General features: G+C 37.8%; 1 protein-coding gene across 2 annotated transcripts in view; it reads left to right on the forward strand.

The window, feature by feature from the left end:
* Window positions 1-22300, forward strand: part of CNKSR2 (connector enhancer of kinase suppressor of Ras 2) — an 89743-nt gene that overhangs the window by 41127 nt on the left and 26316 nt on the right. For both annotated transcript variants that reach the window (XM_044442331.1, XM_044442332.1), the window contains 8 exons: window positions 459-673; window positions 5025-5073; window positions 5582-5754; window positions 6929-7002; window positions 8051-8122; window positions 11764-11831; window positions 14312-14412; window positions 15577-16111. In XM_044442331.1, coding sequence (XP_044298266.1) covers window positions 459-673; window positions 5025-5073; window positions 5582-5754; window positions 6929-7002; window positions 8051-8122; window positions 11764-11831; window positions 14312-14412; window positions 15577-16111 — 1287 coding nt within the window. The remainder of the gene's footprint in view (window positions 1-458; window positions 674-5024; window positions 5074-5581; window positions 5755-6928; window positions 7003-8050; window positions 8123-11763; window positions 11832-14311; window positions 14413-15576; window positions 16112-22300) is intronic.

The following is a 22300-nucleotide window of genomic DNA, read 5'->3' on the forward strand; positions in this document are numbered from 1 at the left end:
GTTGTTTCTGCTGCACTTGTGAGAAGCACCACTTGCTCATCTAAAAACCACCCCAGAAAAACACCAAAGCACTAATTTCCAGATCAGGAAAGTCAGTGGTATTCTCTTCTCTAATCCCCATTGGCCTGTCACATTATGGAGACTAGCATTTCTACTTATCAAGCATCAGAGCCCCATGGTCCAAGCAGAGGCTGCTGTCAGTAAAGGCTCAGTAGGACACTACCTGAAAAGTAATTTGTGATAAAATCATGAAAAAGGGGGCAGTGTTATTTATTGGGTTTAATGCCATTAAGACACAGGATTTCAGACTCCTATCAGTATTCTTTGGTACTTAATTTCAGACACAGTTGCTTAGTAAGATGGTTTGAAGAAAGTGCAGTAAGTCATGTGCCATGGATTTCAGCAAGATTTTTCACTGATATGCTTTTTGCAATGCAACCTTTCCAATTTTTATCTAGAAAATTCATTACTTCGTTATATGAGCAATGAGAAAATAGCTCAAGAAGATTACATGTTTCAGAGAAACAGCAAAAAGGACACAGGCAAAAAATCCAAAAAGAAAGGAGATAAGGGCAACAGTCCTAGCCATTACTCTCTGCTACCCAGTTTACAAATGGACTCATTAAGGCAAGATAGCATGAGCACACCTGGACCTGAAACATCTTTGTATCATGTAAGTAAATGTCAAATGGCTTTCGTATATACTGATGCTGTCTGCAGTTGGCTGTCTGACACATGGCTAGATGTTGTTCTTAAAACAGTTCAGTCTGCTCTTCCTTATTTTCTCTTTGAAATATTAGTATACTGTTGGAAAAAAAAATAAGTTCATTATTACTTGAGATATACAAAGCAAAGCTATCTGATAGTCTATCATGCAACACCATTCTCTAGTATTGATGATGATAATGAAAATGAAGATAAACTAAGGATCAGCTGCCATATACTCATACTTGTTTTTAAATTCAGTTATGTTAAAATGGAATTAAACATGTACAAATTGAAAGAGTCTGTTGATTTGTAAGCCATTTTTATGTAATGGCTCCCATAAAAGTTTGTAGAACATCCTGCAACCAACTGCATCTATATAAAACCATTGATTTATGTAACTAGTACTACACAGAGATTTCATTTGGCAATAGATTTTATATGGTATTGAATGTTTGCTAATGAAACTGGGCAATTACTTTAAAAAGTAAAATAGATTATTATTTTCAAAGTGAGGCAATCACTACTTTCTGTAGCGCTATAATTACCTTGCTTTTTCAAGTGACCAAGCAAACAGGTAATTCATGCAGCCAAAATTTGTGAGAGCTTGTATTCCAAAGTGCATCCCAGTTTCTTTGGTTGTCAAAGCAGATGATTCTCCACTGAGCCAAACTGGAGAGCAATGGCCCACTTTTATTCTAGCAGACTCATTTTATCATTTTGATACTAGACCCAGGTGACTGAGGTTTTAAAGAAGGATTATAATAACTCAGTGCAGGGTAAGTGTTAAGAAAAAAATCTCTAGGACCTGTAAATACAATTTTATTTCATTGTAATGAAACATTGACTCATTTTGATGGGGATTCTTGTAGAAGAACTTTATAGTCAATTTTTTGTGACAGTAGAACAAACTGAACCACCCTGTTTGTGGAACAACCCATGATGTTTGGGGAAGTGTGAAAAAGTAGAGAACACTAAAGAAATGTAAATAAAATAATTAAAAGTGACAGTATTGCATTGCTAAGTGGGAAATAATAGAACAGTAGAGCTGGAAGGGGCCTATAAGGCCATCAAGTCCAACCCCCTGCTCAGTGCAAGATTCCAAGTTAAAGCATCCCTGACAAATGGCTGTCCAACTGCCTCTGGAATGCCTCAAGTGTGGGACAGCCTACAGCCTCCTGAGGTAAATGCTTCTATTGCTGTACTAGTCTAACAGCCAGGAAGTTTGTCCTGATGTCCAGCCGGAACCTGGCTTCCTGTAAGTTAAACCCATTATCTGTGTCCTGAACTCTAGAATTGTGGAGCCTTCCTCAGTGTGACAGCCTTTCAGGGATTTGAAAAGTGCTCCCAGCTCTCCCCTCACTCTTCACTTCTGAAGGCTAAACATGCTCAGTTCTTTCAATCTCTCCTCATAGCACTTTGTTTCCAGTCCCTTAGCATCTAGTTGCCCTGCACTGAAAGTTTTCCAGTTTGTCCACACCTTCTTGAAGTGTAGTGCCCAGAACTGGACTCAGTATTCAAGATGGAGCCTAACTAATAATGAATAAAGCACTAATGAAATTTGGAAGGTGCAGTATGTATACTTACCAGTAGGCAGATGGAGAATTATTATGTGCCTTTTCATAATTGGTCCAGAACTGCCACATTAATTTGTTGATGAAGCATTAGTGCTCATCAGTCCATGAAGTGAAAGCATCTATAAGAACGCCAAAAGGTCAAAAGAGAGCTTTTTTACTATCGAGCAACATATTCCTTGTATGCAATAAACAAACTTTCAGTATACTGATTTGTTATCTTGAACAAAACTAATAATTGTAGAACTCTCCAAACTACAGTAAAGCAGATTTTAAGTAGGTGTTTAAGTTCTTAAAGCTTGTTATTATCCAATTGCAGCATATGTTGCTTGATATCTTTTCAAATATCTTGAAGTACCAGTAGTGAGTTCATCCAAATATCCAGCTATATCCACGCATTCACACACACATGCATACTAATTTTAAATGCGATACTTTTGCCATTCTTTTTGCTTGTTATGAAGTCTTTTCTAAAGCTGCCAGTTGCTATGGAGATATATTGAAACAGAAAAATACTGCAGAATGTCCATTCCCATGTCAACCAGGGTCTTGTCTATCTGTGCTATTGCCAGTTATCTTCTCCAAATTCAACTGTATCTGTAGGTTGCTGAATAACGTAGTGGTGACTTAGAGGTGGGAGTGAGGTCTACCAAATAGTTTTGACTGAGTTGGTTGGAACAAAACCAAGTTGAGAACCTACTGGCTTCTTCTCCCTGAACCATGTGTGCTGGTTTCATGCTGCCTCATCTCTATAATTACCTACGCCAAGGATGGGTCTCTGTGTCATCTGAACCTGGTGAGGTGGGTGGCTTTAAACCACCCCCCAAAACACGGTCTATTCTAGGGTTTGTGGGTGGTTTAGAAGCCAAACCCAGGTTCATATGACATGGCAACCTGCCTCCAGCTTGGGTAAAAATGAAAATCAGATAGCACATGACTGACACAGTTAGATCAGGAAAAAGAAGCCACAGTGGCTTCCTTTCCTTCAGTTATCACGTGAAGCCACTCTCTATGTCATGATGATTTTCTTAAATATATTTAAATAGACCCTGCTTAAAGAAATCTAATCTTTGGCAGCTATCTTTATTTTAGGACTATGAGATAGAGATGTGCTTTATCTTGGTAATTTCACATGTGTTTAGGAAAATAGCATTATTGATATGCTGTAACTAGGAAACTGTCATATTGGGAAGTCCAAAGGAAGAAAATTAGATTAGTATTAATATGTTCATAAAGGCTCACACTGGGGCTGCAGCCCCAAGGGGAAGTAGGTAGAATGACCATCTGTGGCTAAGGAAGGAGTCAGAGCTGGACACCATAAAGAACAGTATGCACCCTCAGTCCCCTGGGTTAAAATGCAGGACTGTCCCTGTTTATTTAATCCCCTAAAATCTCTTTCAGTTTTAATACCTGGGGCATAATGTAAAGGTACCCAATGGTAATTTCAACAGTCTTCCCCATAGTTCATCATGAGAGAACGGTGATGCACCTGATGGATCTGGAAAGAGAATATGATAGTCTGTCTCTGGTCCAAACCTGAGGCAGGCCCAGCTCTTAAATGCAATAAAACACAATACTTATCAGTGAGGGTCTTTTAACTAGCAAAGTTACTGCATGGTTTCCCTTGCTTTCCCCTCCTGGGTGCTTATCCAGCTCTTTTTCTTTGTCCACCCCATCACTCACCTGTCTGTACTGCTTTCCTTTTTTGCTCCTAGCTAATCTGTGTCTTTGTATCACCTTGGCAAGGGACATGTTTCTGACTTCGTGTTAGATATCAGGAAAGTCAGCATTCTAAAGTTGAGCAAGGGCTAGACTTGCTAGGTTTCCTAGCTCCTTGCTTGCTGTTGTAATGCTACATCCAAACTTGGACGTCCATTTCAACACTTCTTTAAAAACTTCAAGCAGGTATGATAATTAGACTAACAGAATATTAGTGAGCTTACGTGGAATTTTAATGCTGTTGTTTTCTATAGACTTAGAGGCAAAGAGACTTATAGTATTAAATCAGCAGAAATGGATCTTCTTAATAGGCTCTGGGGTTTTAAGTTCATTTTAGTACTGCCCAGTTATCTCTGATGGTTCAGAAAGGAACCCTAGCAAAGGGATTTCATGCCAGCTATGCTTCCAGCCTTATTCTTTTGTTGGCTTTGTATAACCCCTAAATACTGCAAAGAATATCCATATTCTCACCTGTGTAATTATGAACTTTGGTGATAACGGTACAGTAAGCAGAAACCTCCATAACATCCTCACCACCTCCATGTTCTTATGTTGCTTCCATCCATTGTGTGTGTGTTCAGTCACAAAGTCATGCCCGACTCTTCATGATCCCATGGACCATAGCACACCAGGCTCCCCATCCTCAACTGCCTCCTGGAGCATCCCTAGCCCCATGCCCACCTCACCAATGACTCCATCCAGCCACCTCAGCCTCTGTCGCCCCCTTCTCATTTTGCCTTCAATCACTCCCAGCATCAGGTACCTTTCCAGTGAGTCCTTCCTTCTCATTAGGAGGCCAAAGTGTTTGACTTTCAGCTTAAGTATCTATCCTTCTAGAGAACAGTCTGGGTTGATTTCCTTTAGGACTGACTGATTTGATTTCTTCTCTTATTCATTATAGTGTTGTTAATGCATGAGTACTTCCAGTTGATGATGCCAGGTCCTTGGAATTCTTGAAAGCCGTTCTAGATTTAGTGTGATGAAACTGGCATACCTTAACCCAATGCTTTTTATATATTTTTCTAGACATTTCAGCAGTCCTCTCTACAGCACAAGTCTAAAAAGAAGAACAAAGGTAAGTATTATATTAAATGGTTTCTTAAATATTGGTAGATATATCCATGAAGTTTAAAGTTGGCAGTTTAAAACTAACAAAATTGCCATACCTATCTCAGCGCATATTGTCTAAAACCTTTGGGAGTTCTTGTGTTCCTACATTTGGTGTTACCCAATCTGGTGCCTTCTAGCTAGTTTAGAAAACATCTGCGAGCATTCTGACCATTAGCCACACTGGCAGGGGCTAATAGGAAGTCAAGTTCAAGGTATCTAGGGCAACAGATTGAGGAAGGTGGGTCTATTCTAAGTTGAAATATCTTCTGTAAGCATTATATAATCTTAACCAAGCCTTCACTAAACTTGCTACCACTGTAAAGGACTATTACTCAGTCAAAGCTACTTACCAGTAGACATAAGCTGGAGCTACATCACGATGTACATTTTGGTCATAACCATGGATGTTTAGTCAGGATGGAGGCATTATGTCGTTAACACATGTCCTTTCTGAAACAATTATTTATTCCTAGGTCTTGCACCAAGCAAGAGTAAAAGGCGGATTTCTTGTAAAGATCTTGGTCGTGGAGACTGTGAGGGTTGGCTCTGGAAAAAGAAAGATGCCAAGAGTTACTTCTCACAAAAGTGGAAAAAATATTGGTTTGTTCTGAAGGAAACTTCTCTGTATTGGTATATTAATGAGGAGGTAAGAAACTGACTTCCATATTGCTTTTCTTGCAGAAGGTTTTGATTGGGCCTGAATACTATATCCATGGTCCAAAAGTCTGATCATAACAACTTAAAAGCTGTCTAGTATAACACCCTCTTCAATTAGATGCAGAAAACCATCAAACAGGACATGAATGCAGTACGGTCCTCCTAGTTGTGTTCCCTATCAACTAATATGGAAGAAAGCCAAATATAGCAGATAAAATGCTGCTTTTGTTGTTACATGTGTGGGTATTTTATTTGATTTGCTTAGGGTTTTGTTTGGTTTCAAAAACAACCTTTTCACATTTACAGTAGAAATTACTACAGCAGAAAGTAATTGTGAAGTGTATCCTATAATAAGTGGAGCTTGTAGTCTGTACATTCTTTCCTATGTATTTATTAAATTAGTCTTCCCAATTAATGCAGAATATGAGCAGTTTATGTCTTCCTTTTGTTCAGGAGGAAGGTCAACAGGTTATATTAAGACTTATAAGACAGATTGTTGCAGTTGGATGGTACTGACAGGTGCTGTGGGAATTATTCAAGAAGCTATGCATTCTCAGGAATCCATATTTTCTTTTGAGAATAAAATGGTCCATGCACTGACATACATTGCATAGACCAATAATTTCCTTCTAATACAATATAATATCCTATTCATATGAAGGATTTTGGCTTGGGACGTTCCGTTGTTTAGAAACTGAACAGTTTGTGGTCCAGCTTTTGTGAGAGAATAGAAAATGGTTGGTTTGGCTGGAATTAAAACATCAAGCTGAAGATATGGGGAAAGTCCCACAAATACAAGAACTAAGAATAAGAAATGTTGACTCTGTAGGAATGGTGCAAGGTAGGCAATGGACTGAAAAAGAGGACTCTGATCAACGTTTCTTTAAGAATTGATCTTAATTGATCTTAATTCTTTTAAGTTTCTGTAAGGGTAACTTACTTATGCTTATACTGGCCAGGTCTTATGTATAGCATCTAAAGATCTATGCTTAACCACAAGTTCTTATTGAAACATCCTTTCTGACAAGAAACTGGTTTTTGTTGAGGTTTAATGAGGTTACAAATGAAGGATTGTTATCCCATAAAAAAGGGCAAATACATTTATATTTACATGCTGTTTGTTTGACTGCTCTTTCTATTCTTCTTTATTCTCATCATCATAGGATGAAAAAGCAGAGGGATTCATCAGCCTACCAGAATTTAAAATTGATAGAGCAAGTGAATGTCGCAAGAAGTAGTAAGTATTAGAAATAATATTCAGAATAGTTGAACTGCAAAGTTTGGCAGTTTCCTTTAACTGACTGTATTATGACAATGGTCTTAATTGCAAATTTGTGATACGAAGTTCAACTTCGCTAAACTGCTTTGGTCCTCAATTCAGTATAAATAAAATTTTTCAGATGGGCATCTAGCCAACCTTTGCGCTTAACGTCTGTTTCAAGTTATGGATACTTGTGCCAATGTAATACCCCAGGGTCAAGAACCAAACTGGAAGCTTCCATTACTGACAGAAATCATTTCTACATTTGGTTAAGAAGGAAAGAGGCTCTGAAATTTCCCATTACTGTGAATAACTTCATGGTTACACATCATGATCAACAGCCTGTCAGAAATTAAGCACATTTGTTTTGTTTCTGTTCAGCTGCTGGATTTTAAAAGTAAAAGGCAGTATGCTAACCAGAGGCAATATGCTATCAAACTCACAGGGACATTCCTGTGTAATAAAATGTGACTCAGGAGTTTTGCATTCAGAAACTTTTATGACATATTTGCCTAACAGACACAATTGCCCCAATTAATAAGTGACATCATACTTAACAGAAACATATTGTGACTCAAGCTGTTTTATGCTGAAATATAGCTGCTGGCATTTTTTTCTTCTAAGCCCAAGTCCTGTGCTTACATTCTTAGGAGTGGCAGTACAATTCTGTACAAGTACATGTCCACTCAGAAAGAAACTCCAATGAGTTTAGTGGGATTTCTTTCCAGGTAAGTATAAATAGGATTTAAGGCTCAGTTGCACTTGATTAATTTGTCCTTACCTCTCAATAGACTGTATAGGATTACACTGTAAGAAGTTGATAAAGTGACTGTTGTAAAAGTAGAGTAATTATAAACCAAACTGCCCATCGCAATTCAATTGATGTCAATTGATCATTGTCAATCGATTTCCAACTTAAAGCAGACTTTGAAAAAGTAGATGATGAACTGTTTTACTATTGAAAAAGTACAGCTGCATACTTTGTATTTACGCATGGTACTTTGTGGTATGTTCCCCTGCACAGTGCATTCAAGGCCTGCCACCCAAAGATCAAAAGCTTTTACTTTGCTGCTGAACATCTGGATGACATGAACAGGTATTGAAATGTGGATTTGCTTCATTATTTTTATTTTATTTTTATACATTTATAAAAAAAATATACCTTTCTTTCATTGTGGCACTTGAGGCAGCATGCTAGGCAGTCTGTGAGCCTTCATTTAAAAACCAGCTGAGAAGTCAGTGAAAACATTGAGCTATCTATTAATTTCATTCCAAGAACACATGTAAATACAACATATGTGTTCATGTAAACGTGAGTGTGTGTGCACACCCACTGACTCTGCTTCAGAAAGGATCACTCCCTCTCTAAGAACAGGAAGCTATAGTGCTAGATGAGAATGCTCTCACTCTGACTCTACCATGTCCTGGATTCAGCACACTGCTGCCTTCATGAATCCATTCAGGGCTCCCATCTCAGCTGCCAAAGTGGGTAGGAGTCTGGAATCACTTCACATCAATCCTCTCTTGGTCAGTGGGAAGGAGGGACATTTTCTTTATTAAATGTAAAAATGAAATATAACAAAACCACTGATTTTCACCCAAAAGGGCAAAACCGAACCATTTGGGGACATCATCTTGTAAAAATAAATATAGTCATAGAGATGTAGCTTGTCAGTGAAAGGTAGTTTACAGCATCCCAATCTACTCAGATTTTTCAGACCTTTTGGAATGTATCATATTTTGGCATCAGTAAAAGAGAACCCAGTGACAATTCTGTTTCAATTATATCTAGCTTTTCTTCTTCTTAGTACTTAAGATTTCTCACTCCATTTTTCTGTATGCTGTGTTTATTTTCTGAAATGTTTAACAGTCATAGTATGCAACTACCCCATTATATGTTATCTTCTTTAGCAGTGTTATTGGTGCTATTCACAATCAGTATAAAAGTCTTGGTTGTTCTAGAACGTGGATACTTGAAGCCTAGCAGCCTCAGCACACGTACTGAGGCTCTGATGCTTGGACTCATGCATATGTAGGGCACAACCAAGGATAGTCTTGTTTTCCTCAACACTGGAAATGTTCCATGAACATAATGAAGTAGATGTACAGAATATTTTTTGGCACTGAAAAGAACAATGTGCATATCAGAGCTCTGAAGAGCTTATGTTGACAGGATCAGTACAATATGTTCTAGAGCAGTTATATCGAACTCTCAGTATACTGTCTTCCAAAGGCTGCTTTTTCCCTGTAGAGCTAAATCAGATTTCCGGAATTAAGAAATGAACTGGCACCAAATAAACCTAATTAACTTTTTATGATATATACCTTATATACCTTCTGACACATTATTTTTCAAAATATATGTACATTATTATAGATTACCATTAGATGTTAATACAAAAAATTGTTGTGTAGAGATATTTTTCTATTAAGCAATAGGTAGGTAGTATTAATAAATAAAACAATACTGAAGCTTAGATTTAGAAAGTTTAATTCATGCTTTAAGCTAAGAGCCAAACATATCTCTCCCCTTTTGCAGGATCCATTACTGGAAAATTTGAAACTATTCCTTCTATTTCAAAATATTTTTGAAACATCTGAGTGTGGTGTTGTGGTCAGAGTACTGATCTTGGGACCTGGGAGATCCAGGTTCTAGCCCCACTGACCTGTGAAGCTCACTGGGTCACTTTGGACCGCACAGACACTCAGCCTATCCTACCTTACAGGGTAATTATTGTGAGGATGAAATGAAGCTGTGTAAGCTGCCTTGAGCTCGTCGCAAGATGAGAAAGGAGGAATATACATGTAATGTAATAGTAGCAGTAGTAGTAGTCTGTACCAAAATTGTTCTTCATACCACTGCCTTTCCATGAACTAGCAACAAAAATAGAGCATATAAAATTTGTTAGAAATCACATCTGGAATTATGAAAAAGGGATCAAATCAGATTTGCCAGCCTGGCTTAAGCATTCATTTCCCTTTAGACTGCAACTATTGTTGGAAATGGACCGAATGGCAAACTTAGTCTACTCACAATATGGCAAAGGCAATGCTATCAATATGCCGACAGCTGATTTATGTCTTACTCCTTTTGTCTATATTGTGCTGCGAGTCTCCCAATACAGACAACAAACTTATCAAATAGTTAGGTCTTTTACCATGATTGTGTTTTGTTATCAATATGAAAATCCTTGCTGTATTTTCCTGCAACACATTTTAATGTGTAGTAAAGATAGTAAAATAATTGCCTTTATTGCAATTAAATATTTTTCTCTTTATCCCAAAGTAAATTTGGCACTTTGATACAGGCATCAGTGATTTTGGTATCTAGCAGAAGAACATCTTAGTCTCCTATTGAGATCCATGGAAATAAAAATGAATGGAAATTTGTAACAAAACATTTTCCATTCTAACAATGGAAAATGAAATGACTAAAGGTTTTAAGAACATTTTAAACAACATTTTTTCATATCATAATGCATACACCTAAGATTTCATGTTTTATTATGATGTCTCTTTAGGCCTTCTTTAGATTTCCCTTCGTGAGGATAAACCCTGTAGTTTAAACAAAATATTTCCAGTTCGTACTTTTCTTTGCAGAAAGAGGCCATAAAAGTTTGGCCCAATCTTCTGTTGGTTATACAAATTAATGGCATTTCTCAGCTGTTGTAAATAAATACTTGATTTATTTGTCATCCAGCTTCTGAATAGAAATGCTTAAGAGTAATAACCTCACCGGTGCTGCTCCATCCTAGTAAATCAGGGCTTTGTTTCAGGACTATCTGAATGTCACTGTAACTTGTTTGGACACAAAAACTAAGGGTCATCTTCTATTTGCAGAAAAGGAGTGTGTGTATATAAGTGTTCTGCATAGTTTCTAAGGAAAAGTGATCAATCATAGTTCCTTGGATAAGGATTGTTAACAGAGACACTGTTGAGCCAAGCTACAAAAAGTTGATGTTCCAGTTAGTCAAATGTTGTTGTATTGTATTTTGGAATACATTAGTTCAGAAAACTTGACAGCTCAGTATTGGGAAAGTAGCTCCAGCTTCACCAAGGTGAGGCTGTGATGTCAGAAGTCCAGGCGTCTGTGAATCTGATTTATTGTGAGCTTTTGGATAATTATTTGATACGTCAAGGGAGAAAACCCTATTCCTACAGGCAGTTTATCTCTCACAATGACAGTATTGCTGTAATAAAATAATAGTCTTCTTTAACTCATGCTGCTTATTGAGGTTAGAGCTTCTCACATGGAAGGATTATTTTCATCCCTCGGTCTCTTTGATGCACTTGGTACATATAACACTGGTTAGGTGAGCTTTAAACTTAAGAGCAGTATAAGGGAAAACATTCTGAATTAGGAAACTTTTTCTGCTGGTATGACAAATAAGGGTTTAAATATATTGGCTAAATCTTTAAAGGATAGGATTTGATTTGAGAAATTAGATCAACAGGAGTATATCAGTATATAGTGACACGTCTGTGAGCAACAGATTTAATGGAGCTTTGAATATCTAAACGTGCTCCATTTTTAAGTCCTTTTAGTATCCTTGTTGAAAGTTTTTAGAATATTTGATAGGAAAAATTTGAGTAAATTGAAGATCACAAGAATAAAGCTGTTTGCTTTTCCTTTTCTAGAAGCTCTCTATATTTTAATTTTATAAAGGGAAAATTATTTACAAAGACATGTACTTTCCTAACTTAGTGTCAATGGTCTATTTTAAAATATTATTTCAGGTGGCTGAACAGAATTAATATGCTTGCTGCTGGGTATGCAGAAAGAGAGAGGATTAAACAAGAACAAGGTATGGGCCAATTGCATGAGCTTTACTTTCCTACTTAAAGTGATCCTTGCTCTCCCCTAAACACTTGTATTTCCCCTTATTTAACAAAATCCTTTCAGATATAAGAGCTGTTGTTCTTGTGTGGTTCTTTATTCAAAGATATATGAACGTTTTTTATCAGCTGCATGTTTGATTTCACAAAGAGGAACAAATAATTTAGTTTATGTTGATGAGTCAGAACATATTTGTAAATTATATGGATTTTGTTTACTTAACTTTTCCAACCAACCAGCCTAAGGTCTAGTACATTTTTAAAAACTTTGACTTTTAGATCAGACAAGGGAATCTTCAGGAAATGTGACTGATCAACAATATTTTATTTAGTGTTGTACATTCCCATAGTGCTGTTTCTTCCACCGATTCAGCATGTGGAATTTTATTATTTAAGCTAGAAATTCCTGGCAATGGCTTTAAGATACATGATAGAATAAATGGATGAATGCCAGTACTGAGCTTATTTCTTACTTTCTATGTTATGTAGCATATAGATACTAAAATTTGTTGAGTGATCCCATATCTGTGAGTTCTCCTATCCTTTTTAGGTCATGAAAATAAATTACAAAAACTACACAGCAGCTCGTAAACGCATGTAATGATATACATCATTTTCTCAGACTATGAAGTGTGTGGGCATTTCTTTTTCCTCTAAGTAGAGATTATGTGCAGAAAAGAAGGTTATCTGCATATGTGAAATCTGATAATTAAGCTTCTGAAGGGGCACTTTGGAACTTCATTTTCAGTTGCTTTTAACCATTCAGAACACAGCATGATTATCTTTTCCCAACCCACCCACCCCCCATCCCTTGCGAAAGCTTTTTTATGTAAAGACTGCAATTATTTGAATAATCAAGGGATATAAAGCATTCCACCCGGGTATCCAGAGATAATGTAGAACCCATAACCTTCATGAAGTCTCCTATAGACTGAAGTTCCAAAAGAAACTGAACTTGAAATGCCTTGCATATTTTACATTTTTTCCCTTTTCCTTCATTTTTATGGACACTCAATCTTTCATGGCCTAGCTGCTCCCAATAATATAATTAATTTCTTAAATAGTCTGCCTGACATCGTGTAGTCCCCTTTTACTTTCTGTTAAAATGAAAATGAGGGCAGACCACAGAAAACAAGGAAATTCTAGGATTTTAACATAGTTGTGATTAGACAGCTATGTATCCTTTCCCTTAAAACAAAAAGTAGAAGGGAACATATGAGTTAATATCTTTGGTATACATTTTGAACCTACAGGTTCCCTTTTTAGACAGCAAGATGCTAGTATTCACTAGTCTTCCTGATGTCTATATGTTCTGAAATTCACACATCTGAGAGTCACACAGAACACTTTTATTTTAATTAACATTATTTTTGTTTTAATTTACAAAATTTTAATATTCCTACATGAACTAGTTACCAGTGTCCCCAAAAGTAATGCCTTATGATGGTCTCATTCTTTTTCTGTCTTGATAGCCATTCTACAGTTACCTGAATCCTGAAAAAGAATGATGAGGAACATGTTTTCTAAAGTTTCCACTTCTGGGTTTTGCGTGCTCTTCCCTGTTTTCTATTGAAACCCATGTTACTTAAGGGCATAAGAGTAAGAAATATAAGCAGAATTTCCAGTGGAATTAATGAAGTTATTGACCTCCATGGAACTTAAGTATAACTTACTTACTATTAGGCTGCACCTCTAAGACTGCAACTCTGTACTCATTTGCCTGAGAGAAATTCCTCTTAAATTCACTGAGGCTGACTTCTGAGTAAAAATAGAATTGCACTAAGTAACAATGCATTCTATGCATGTTTATTCAAAGTAAATCTTAGCAACCCAATTCACACATAATGACAACCATGGGTTAAGCCATGAATTGTCCAGGAAAGTTAGCAACAAACAAACACACTGTCTCCAGTGCACTCATCACTTCTGCTTTCAATTAATAATATAGGAATCCTAGTTCCAGGCCTAGAAACTCTGGTTTGTTTAGAGGTTAACCAACCCAGAGTTGATCCATGGATTATTGTTGGGTTAACCCTTAGTGGTTCAACCTTTAAACAACCCAAAATTTACAGGTTCAGATGACAGATTAACAAACCAGAAATGGAGGGGATTGCTGCTACTGCTACCTTGTTCCTACAAACCAGGAACTGTCATTACATGTGAATTAGGTCACTGTTCAATGAAGCTTACTCCCAAGTAAATGTACATTGGATTGTAGCCTAATTGTTAGACAAACTAGTAAATAGACCCCATCGGGATTCACATCCTAATGATTTAAAAGGATGACTAGTTTTATGTTACATAAATGTTACATTTATGTTACATAAACCTATGATTCTTTATAGGTTTCTTTATATGGACCTATATAGGGGTTTTTCTTAATATACTTCTTCTATGTATGTATTCTCCAAAATAATATAAGGTTTTTATTTTAATTTGTATTGCTTAGATTACTGGAGTGAAAGTGATAAGGAAGAAATAGACACACCATCAACACCCAAGCAGGACAGCCCACCTCCACCTTATGACACATACCCACGACCTCCTTCGGTAAGTAGTCATATATAGCTGGCAGCCTGCAGCTATCCACACAAAGCTAGTTTAGAGCCCCTGTGCAGCTGCTATATATTCCAGGCAGCTTTGTATGGGAGTACATTTTGGTGTAGCAGAGCTAAACTACATGCTAAACATAAGATGAGCAGTGTTTGTTTGGCAACATATAGGTGCATGAGGGGGGTCACATGAAGGTGTGTGGAGACCTGTTTTCCTGTGAGGAAGAAGGCAGGACATGTTCCAGTGGAACAAAACTAAGGGAACCTAGGTTCAATTTGGATGCCGGGAAGTACTTCATGATACCCTAGGGTATGGAATGGGGTTCCACAGGAGGTGGTGAAGCCCTATTGGTGAGGGTGTTCAAGGATAGGCTAGACATGCACATGGTAGGCATGTCATGAGCGGAGCTGGCTGGAGCCGGGGGGTCAGACTAGATGGCCCACGAGATCCCTTCTGACTCACTCTGTTTCTATGGTGTGTGATACACATAGTAAATGACTAAACCCAATGCACAGGGGAACAAGTAAGGCAGGCATAGGACTTTCAAAGGATGTAATCTATAAAGAAGTATCTTCGTGTTCTTTTTACAACAAACATTTTTGTTAAAATGCCAGCTTTATTAAAACACGTGTTACATAATTAGGTCTTTATCAGAATATCGTAGAGAAAACAAATTTAATTTGCACGTTGAAATTACAATGTGAAACTAGCATGGAGACAGCATTCCTAATTAGCAGAACAGGAAAGCATATTATCCATCAGAACAAAAGAGATTCTGTGCTTGTTTAAATATCTGTTTGAAGTGTGCATTGGCTTCTTAGCTCCAAAGATTTGTGCATGACACAGATTATGCCCCTGTCTGAACAGGAATAGCCTTGTTTTAGTAATCCACAATTGAGTAATCTCCAGGTTAAATTACTGCAATGCAATCTATATGGGTGGTCCTTGAAGACAGTTTGGAAGCTGTAGCTTGTGCAAAAGGTGGCAGCCAGATTAATAACTGGAACCAAAAGTTCTGAACTTAGAACAGCAATTCTGGCCTACTTGCAGCTTGCTTTCTGCCTCTGGGCTTCTCAGCACAGTTCAAGGTCCTGGTTTTAATCCATAAATCACTAAGACTCTCTTTATCGTGAACTGAAGCCAGATATGATCATATTGCAGATGAGCTGCGCAAGTCCTTTTGTGGAACCAAAGCATAGCCGACTCTCATCCACTGAAACGTCCCAGTCACAATCTTCACATGAGGAGTTCCGTCAAGAGCCTGTCGGGAGCACTGCTGAATCTCCCATTCGCAAAACAGCTAGCCAACGACGTTCTTGGCAGGATTTAATAGAGACTCCGCTGACAAGTTCAGGACTGCACTACCTTCAGACTCTACCACTGGAGGACTCCGTTTTCTCTGACTCTTCTGTTATCTCTCCAGAACATAGGCGGCAATCCACTCTTCCTACTCAAAAGTGCCACCTACAGGATCACTATGGTCCTTTCCCTTTAGTAGAGGGTGAGCGAATGCAAGTCCTAAACGGGAATGGGGGGAAACCCCGCAGTTACACTCTCCCACGAGATAGTGGGTTCAACCATTGCTGCCACACACTTTCTGTCAGTGCCTCCAGCCATCAAGAAGAAGTGTCACAGAAAGACCAAGATAAGGAACAAGGGAGAGGCGAAGTAGCACCAGAAAACCAAGAAAATGAAAGTAAGTGTTAATTCTCTTTGAATAATGATACAAATTAAGAAATAAATTGCATGTAGAATAGGAGCATTACTTAAGCATACATATTTTATCCTTTCTTGTTTTTATACAGTAAAATGATTAATTTTATTAGCTTTTGATATAAAAACAATTTTATGCATGTTCAAGCAAATTTCGGAACAGCTTCATTTGCAACACCTAATTATTTTATTTTTTTAATTATTGTACATTATTAATATTATTGCTATTAGTGCATTTTATCTTATTTGCTAGTATGCTTATATCTTGGTCACTAGTTTCTTTCACAGTCCTTTGTTTTATTATGTTTGTGTAGTTCCTGGAACTTTGGAAAGCAAATATTTCATGGTAAATATGAAAAATAAATTGTTTGCCCTGGGGTTCTTGTACCCTGTAAGGATCCTAGCACTGGTTGTTCCAGTTGGGCCAATGGATTCTAAGGACTAGGACAAACATTTTCCTTTCCCACTTTGAATAGCACACTGCTACCGTGTTGCAAAGGATGCTGGTGTGCCACTCTGGATTGCATGCTGCTTCGCTGGTGCTCTACCGCTGTAGCTTGTACGGGCTTCTTGGGCAGTAAGGCAGGCCCTAGACTCCAACAGATAAATACTAATTTGGAAAAAACATGCAATGCAAGATTTTTTTTCACTAACATTGTGGTGTGTTGTATTGCATACTGTGAACCTAGTAATTAGCTGCATAAAATGTAAACATCGAATACTGAGCATAGAAGTTTAAATCTCTGTTTCTGTTACACTATGGATCCCAGTGTTCTATTCATTTTAGTTGTAATTTATTTTACAATATAGGTACTTAAACATATGTTTTTCATTCTGGCCCTGTGTTGTTTACAGCAGCCTTACTTACAGGAATGGAAATATGGGTAATGCTAGCAGAACACTTAGAAGTGTGAAAGGCATTTTTCTGGCATAATATACCTATAATAAAATAAGTTCCCTTATCTCCAGATTTAGGAAGACTTCGAAAATCCTTTCAGACAGATGTTACATACCTCACTTTGTAGAAAGTAAGGAAAGAAAGCAGCATAGTTCTTTTCATATTCTACTGAGTTTTGAAAGAAACTACTACAAGGGAAAAGAAACTAGAGCATTTAAGGAAGAAACTGAAGATAGTGCTAAAATGTGCCATAAATTCTTTCACATTATGTATAGATTCATGATGTTTGCCAAAGTAAACATGGTCAGTGGGATGTCGATCAGATTGCCTCAGCTACATGCAGTTCCCAAGCTCATGTGCACTGTATTTTGCACTGCATTACATGAATAGATTTGAAGCTGTTGAAACGTAATGAGTATTTTCTGGCAAACAGTGGTGTACATTTAGTAGATCATAAAAAGTGCAGTGGCTTTTACAGATGTCTTTAAGCAATCACTGAGAGAGAATGATTATATGTCAAAATGAAAGATACTAAATATTTTAGCTTGGAAAGTCTTGTTAATCATTTGGCAAATTATAAGCCTTAGGATGTACCTGAAATTTAAAGTGGAGGGGTGCTATTTGATTGTGTAACATATACAAAGGATGTACTATATAACATGAGTATCCAAGCTCATTCTGCACTGGATAGAATCAGCTCTGATGATGCATTGCATGTGCATTGTCTACACTAGACAGAATCAGTTATAGTTGAGTATTTGGCTGTAGTTAGACTTGATGTAACTTTGTTAGATCTTAGAAATGTCTTCAACATGCAAGCAGAAGGACAATTAACATGCTATAATTCTCTCCTGGAACTATTCAGTGTAAAAAATATACATGTGTCGTGTGGTGTCTTAGATATCTGAAGCTATACAAAATAATGGGCCATGTGTTGTCTGAGAATATGCAGAAAAATACATTCAGAGAAAGGCTGAAAATACACTACCAGGGGGACCAAAAACTTTGGATCTCTAAACAGAAAGTACAATGCATATAAATCATCTTCATCTACTTTGAGAAAAGTTCCCAGTATAACTTGAAATGCTCTTTATTTTCTTATGAAAGCCAGTGCACATTCTAAAAATGATGTTTGATAAACTATAGCAACAGTTGTATGTGAGTATATAGTTTATGCTTGGCTACATTCAGAATTTGTATATGAGCCCCAATATAAGTTCCCATAAACAAATCAGACTGCAAAACAAGTGACTTTTAAAAACTGGTTTCATTTGCTATCTGTTACCAATAATTTGATAGCTTAGACTGATTTCCTAATGTAGGTTCACTATTCCTGATGCTCCAGTTTAATCTCTTTTCTGGACTAAAGCAATAATGTAACCAGTTTGATCCAGTATTGAACCATGTAATACAGATTAGCATTCTTCATGTTTTTATTGTTATTCATAGAAAATTTAATATAATGAAAAGTATTCAACCTGAAGAATTATTTTAAACATTTTATGTTCACACATTATACAAGATACTCTAGAAACATTGGTCATATTTGAACTGAATTTTCAGTTCAGATTGTACTCATTGTACTGTGAGTTTCATTGAACTCACAGACAGTTCAGCTCTCATTTTTGCAATTTCTGGTAGCAAAGACTTATTTTCAGACTCACTGAACTGAGGCCTGTTGTTTAAACAATCCAGAGAAGCCTGGATTATTTGAATCTCGGTTCTCAAAGTCTATGTTCTATGGAGCCCTGTGTGCTACAGAGGCTAAAATAGATGGACTGAGGTGCATTCATATGTTTCAGAATTTAAATTGTATAAGTGATGCCACAATGATACTGCTCGGATGAGAATTAACATAGTTCCATGGTAGAGAATGGGCAAAATCTCATTCAGTTCACATTTCAAGAAGGCTTTCCAAATCTATATACAAAATAGAATGAAGTTAGAATGAAGTTAATGAAGTCAGCATACATACTTTTCAGATTGCTGAGTTTCTACCCATGATGGACTGTTGTGTCATTAGAACCTCAATTAATCTCCCTAGGATAACTTGGGATGTTCTAGGGGTTGCTTTACCCAGGATAGGATTTTATGTCATCTGAACTTGAGCAACCAATCACTCTGTGAGTATGGGGAATAGGCTATGGAACCACTTGGCAAAAGCAGAAAAAAGCACCTCTTACAACTCTTGCAAAGTGGGTTCTGGATGGCCACCAGTGCCAGCAGTCCTCAGTGTACCCAAGCAGCATTTGGGTTCAGGCTGATGCTAGTGCCCACCCACCACTCCACAGTTACAAACCATTTCAGTTCACTGTTGCTTTTTCCCTCATCCTCCCTTTTTTTACCTGGAGATCATTACATATCTGTTTTGACAGTCACTGGTAGGCCTTCAAAATACCCAAGTAGCACCTTGGTGGAACTCTCAGTGGTTGGCAGAACCCTTTTTTAAAAATTGTGGGGCAAAAATGCACAAAAAGTGCTTCCCCCCTTCTTTTTGGTTGTGCAGAAATTGGAAGTTTCAGCTAGCACATGGTCCTGGAAAGTGCTTTCTGCCAGGGCACAGCAGGTATCAACCCTCAGGTGTGAAAAGGTGAGCTGTCAAGAGAAAGCTAAGGCATGATGCAGCTTTGCATGTGAAAAAGGATGTTCTGGGATTTACATCCTCTCCATGGTTAGATCCTCATTTTTGCTCTCCACTCCAGCTAATCCATATGCTGGTCTACATTTTGCATTTTCCCCCAGGCCTCTAGGAACACCCACAGTTTTCTTTTGTTTTTTCAGGAAGGCAATATAGCCATATGTGCAAACCCACCCATTGCTTTATTAAATCCCCACCTTAGTTTATAGTGACCCAAAAACATTTCCCCCCATAAAAGTGGTATGTGTGCACTTTTGCACATTACTGAGCATCTTCAGGCTTGGAGAAAAATGCAAAGAGAAGAGGAGGTTCTTGCCATGAAGGAGGTGTAAATCCCAGAACACTCACCTTTTGACAGCTGGAGAAACTAGAATGTGGTGGGGGAACCCACCAAGGTTGGTAAAGTTGAGGCTTAAAATTCCCACACATGTGCAACTGTGGAGGTTTGTGGTTGTTCAGCTGCATCAAAAAAGCAGTACTGTTTTGCCTGTTTTTAAAGGTTCTGACAGCCTTCCACATGATGCTGCCCAGACACTTTGAAGGAGATATGAGTGGCTTTCAAAACAGGAACTGCAAAACAATCTCCAGGAAAAAATTGGCTCACCATCATGATGAGGAGGAGAGATACAACTTGGTTCTTCCATGTTATACTCAGGGAAACCATATGATGACTGAGGGAAGGACAGGGAGCAACAACCTACAGTGAGCCTATCTTGCATCAGGTTCACCATGGCTTTTTCCACCAGCAACCAACACACAATGCTTTAGTCCCAGGCTGGGTCAGTGTGATGTGTGAACATACTAGGCAGATTGCATGGAATCAGAGACATAAAAAAGCAAGGAAGCTGAAGCTTTAACTTTAAAAGTTACAAAATCTTTAGAAATACGTTGCTAGGGTCGTCTTCTTTGCTTTGTTTATGTTTGCAAGAAAAATAAAGACTCTTCTTTACTCCTTATTGTTTTTGTTAAGACACTGGTTTTAGACACAAGTCCTTAGCGGTTTTTTTCATTACAAATGATTCCATTGTTTTATATTATTGATTCTCTCCAAACCTTTCAGTAAGTAAAGAAGAGCCGGTATTTTTCCCTGAAGCAAGATACCCTTTCAAGTACTGGTTTCCAGAGACAAGAGAACCTCACATAGCATGTTTTGTGGCACTTAAACCATGTTATCCATCTGTGTTTCAGCTGAAACCTTACGTAATAATTATATTTGTTTGAAAATATGCTATCAAAACATTTTGGATAGAAGCAGGACACCTCTGTGAGAAAATTTCAGTCTTGTATGCCTAACAACCTGCACAGATATATTTGAAAAATTCTATAGTATAAATATTTTTTACTTTAGGAAATGTTTTGATACATTGCTGAAGGATATGACTTTCTGGAAAATTATAAGTAAAACTTTTTTGTTTCCAGATCAAAGGCGCTTTACAGTATTCTTTCCTTTTTCCTGTAGTATGTTCCTGGATTCTCTGCAGCCTAGTAAAGCATCTTGGGCATAAATTAATATTCTGGTAAACTTAGAACCTTCCAATTAGTACCTAAACATGAGTAGTCCCAGCCATTCTGCAACTTAACCATCTATGATGTCTTTTCAAGTAATCCACAGTTTTTAATTATTGGCCATAAATGCAGTGGTGAAATCCATAGCTTGGTTTGACAAATAATATGGAGCACACAAGTATTACTACCTTTCAATTCAATAGCTATTCATAATCCTAAGGATCTAATTAAACTACCTCAGATTTCTGGAGGCATCAGATACAGCCCCATGTCTAGTTCTGTCTAACCATATGAAGCATTTCAAAGTGGTTGGTGGATATTTGATTGGTGGGTATTGAGCAAAAGATCAAGTCTTGCTTTTGGCCAACATACACAGACCTAGATGGGAGACAAGGGCCTCAGGCTAAGCACCTCTGTGGTAGATATTGTCACCTCTCAGTACCTAGTATTCAACATTAACCCTGACTTGGTTGCTAAATTAAATGCAGTGCTGTTAGCATAGGGATGAGACCAAGTAACTTCATGGATTCAAGAGCAGTGATATCAGTTCTTAGGTACTCGGTGGAGAGTGTGTTTAATGGGAACATATTGAAATGAATCTATATAAGATGAGCAGAGATATTGCAGGGGAGGGAGATGTTGCACTATTATTAGCCCGCCCCATTTTATCAGGTACTGGTGTCTGGATCTGGACTGCTGTGAGGCTCCATCTGGTAGCCAGAACTAGAATGCCTATTGTGGTAATTATAGGATCAGTCCCAGATCCTGCTTCAACTCTCAGCCTCCTGATGAGAGTCAGCTGAGAGACCTGAGAGAAAAGTTATATAAGGTCAGGCCTCAAGTGGCTGTCTCAGTAACACAGGTCCTCTTGTTTGCTGCAATGCATTTCTGCCCTTACATCTTGCCTGATCTGGTCCCAGCCTTGTGGTGCCACCTCAGCGATGTACCTTGCAGAACTGGTTCCTATCCTGCCTCAGTGATGCAGTTCTTCTCACTAGCTGTGCTTCAGTTCCTACATCTGCTTCCTGCTTTGCTGTTTAGGTCTTCTTGCTAGCTTAGTGTGTTCCAGGTCCTGAATCTCACCTGAACCTTGTCGGAACTGGTTCCTGATGTCCCTTGCCTCATCTTAC

This window comes from Varanus komodoensis, unplaced genomic scaffold (genome assembly GCF_004798865.1).
Source record: "Varanus komodoensis strain SLA01 unplaced genomic scaffold, ASM479886v1 scaffold4, whole genome shotgun sequence".
Classification (NCBI taxonomy): domain Eukaryota; kingdom Metazoa; phylum Chordata; class Lepidosauria; order Squamata; family Varanidae; genus Varanus; species Varanus komodoensis.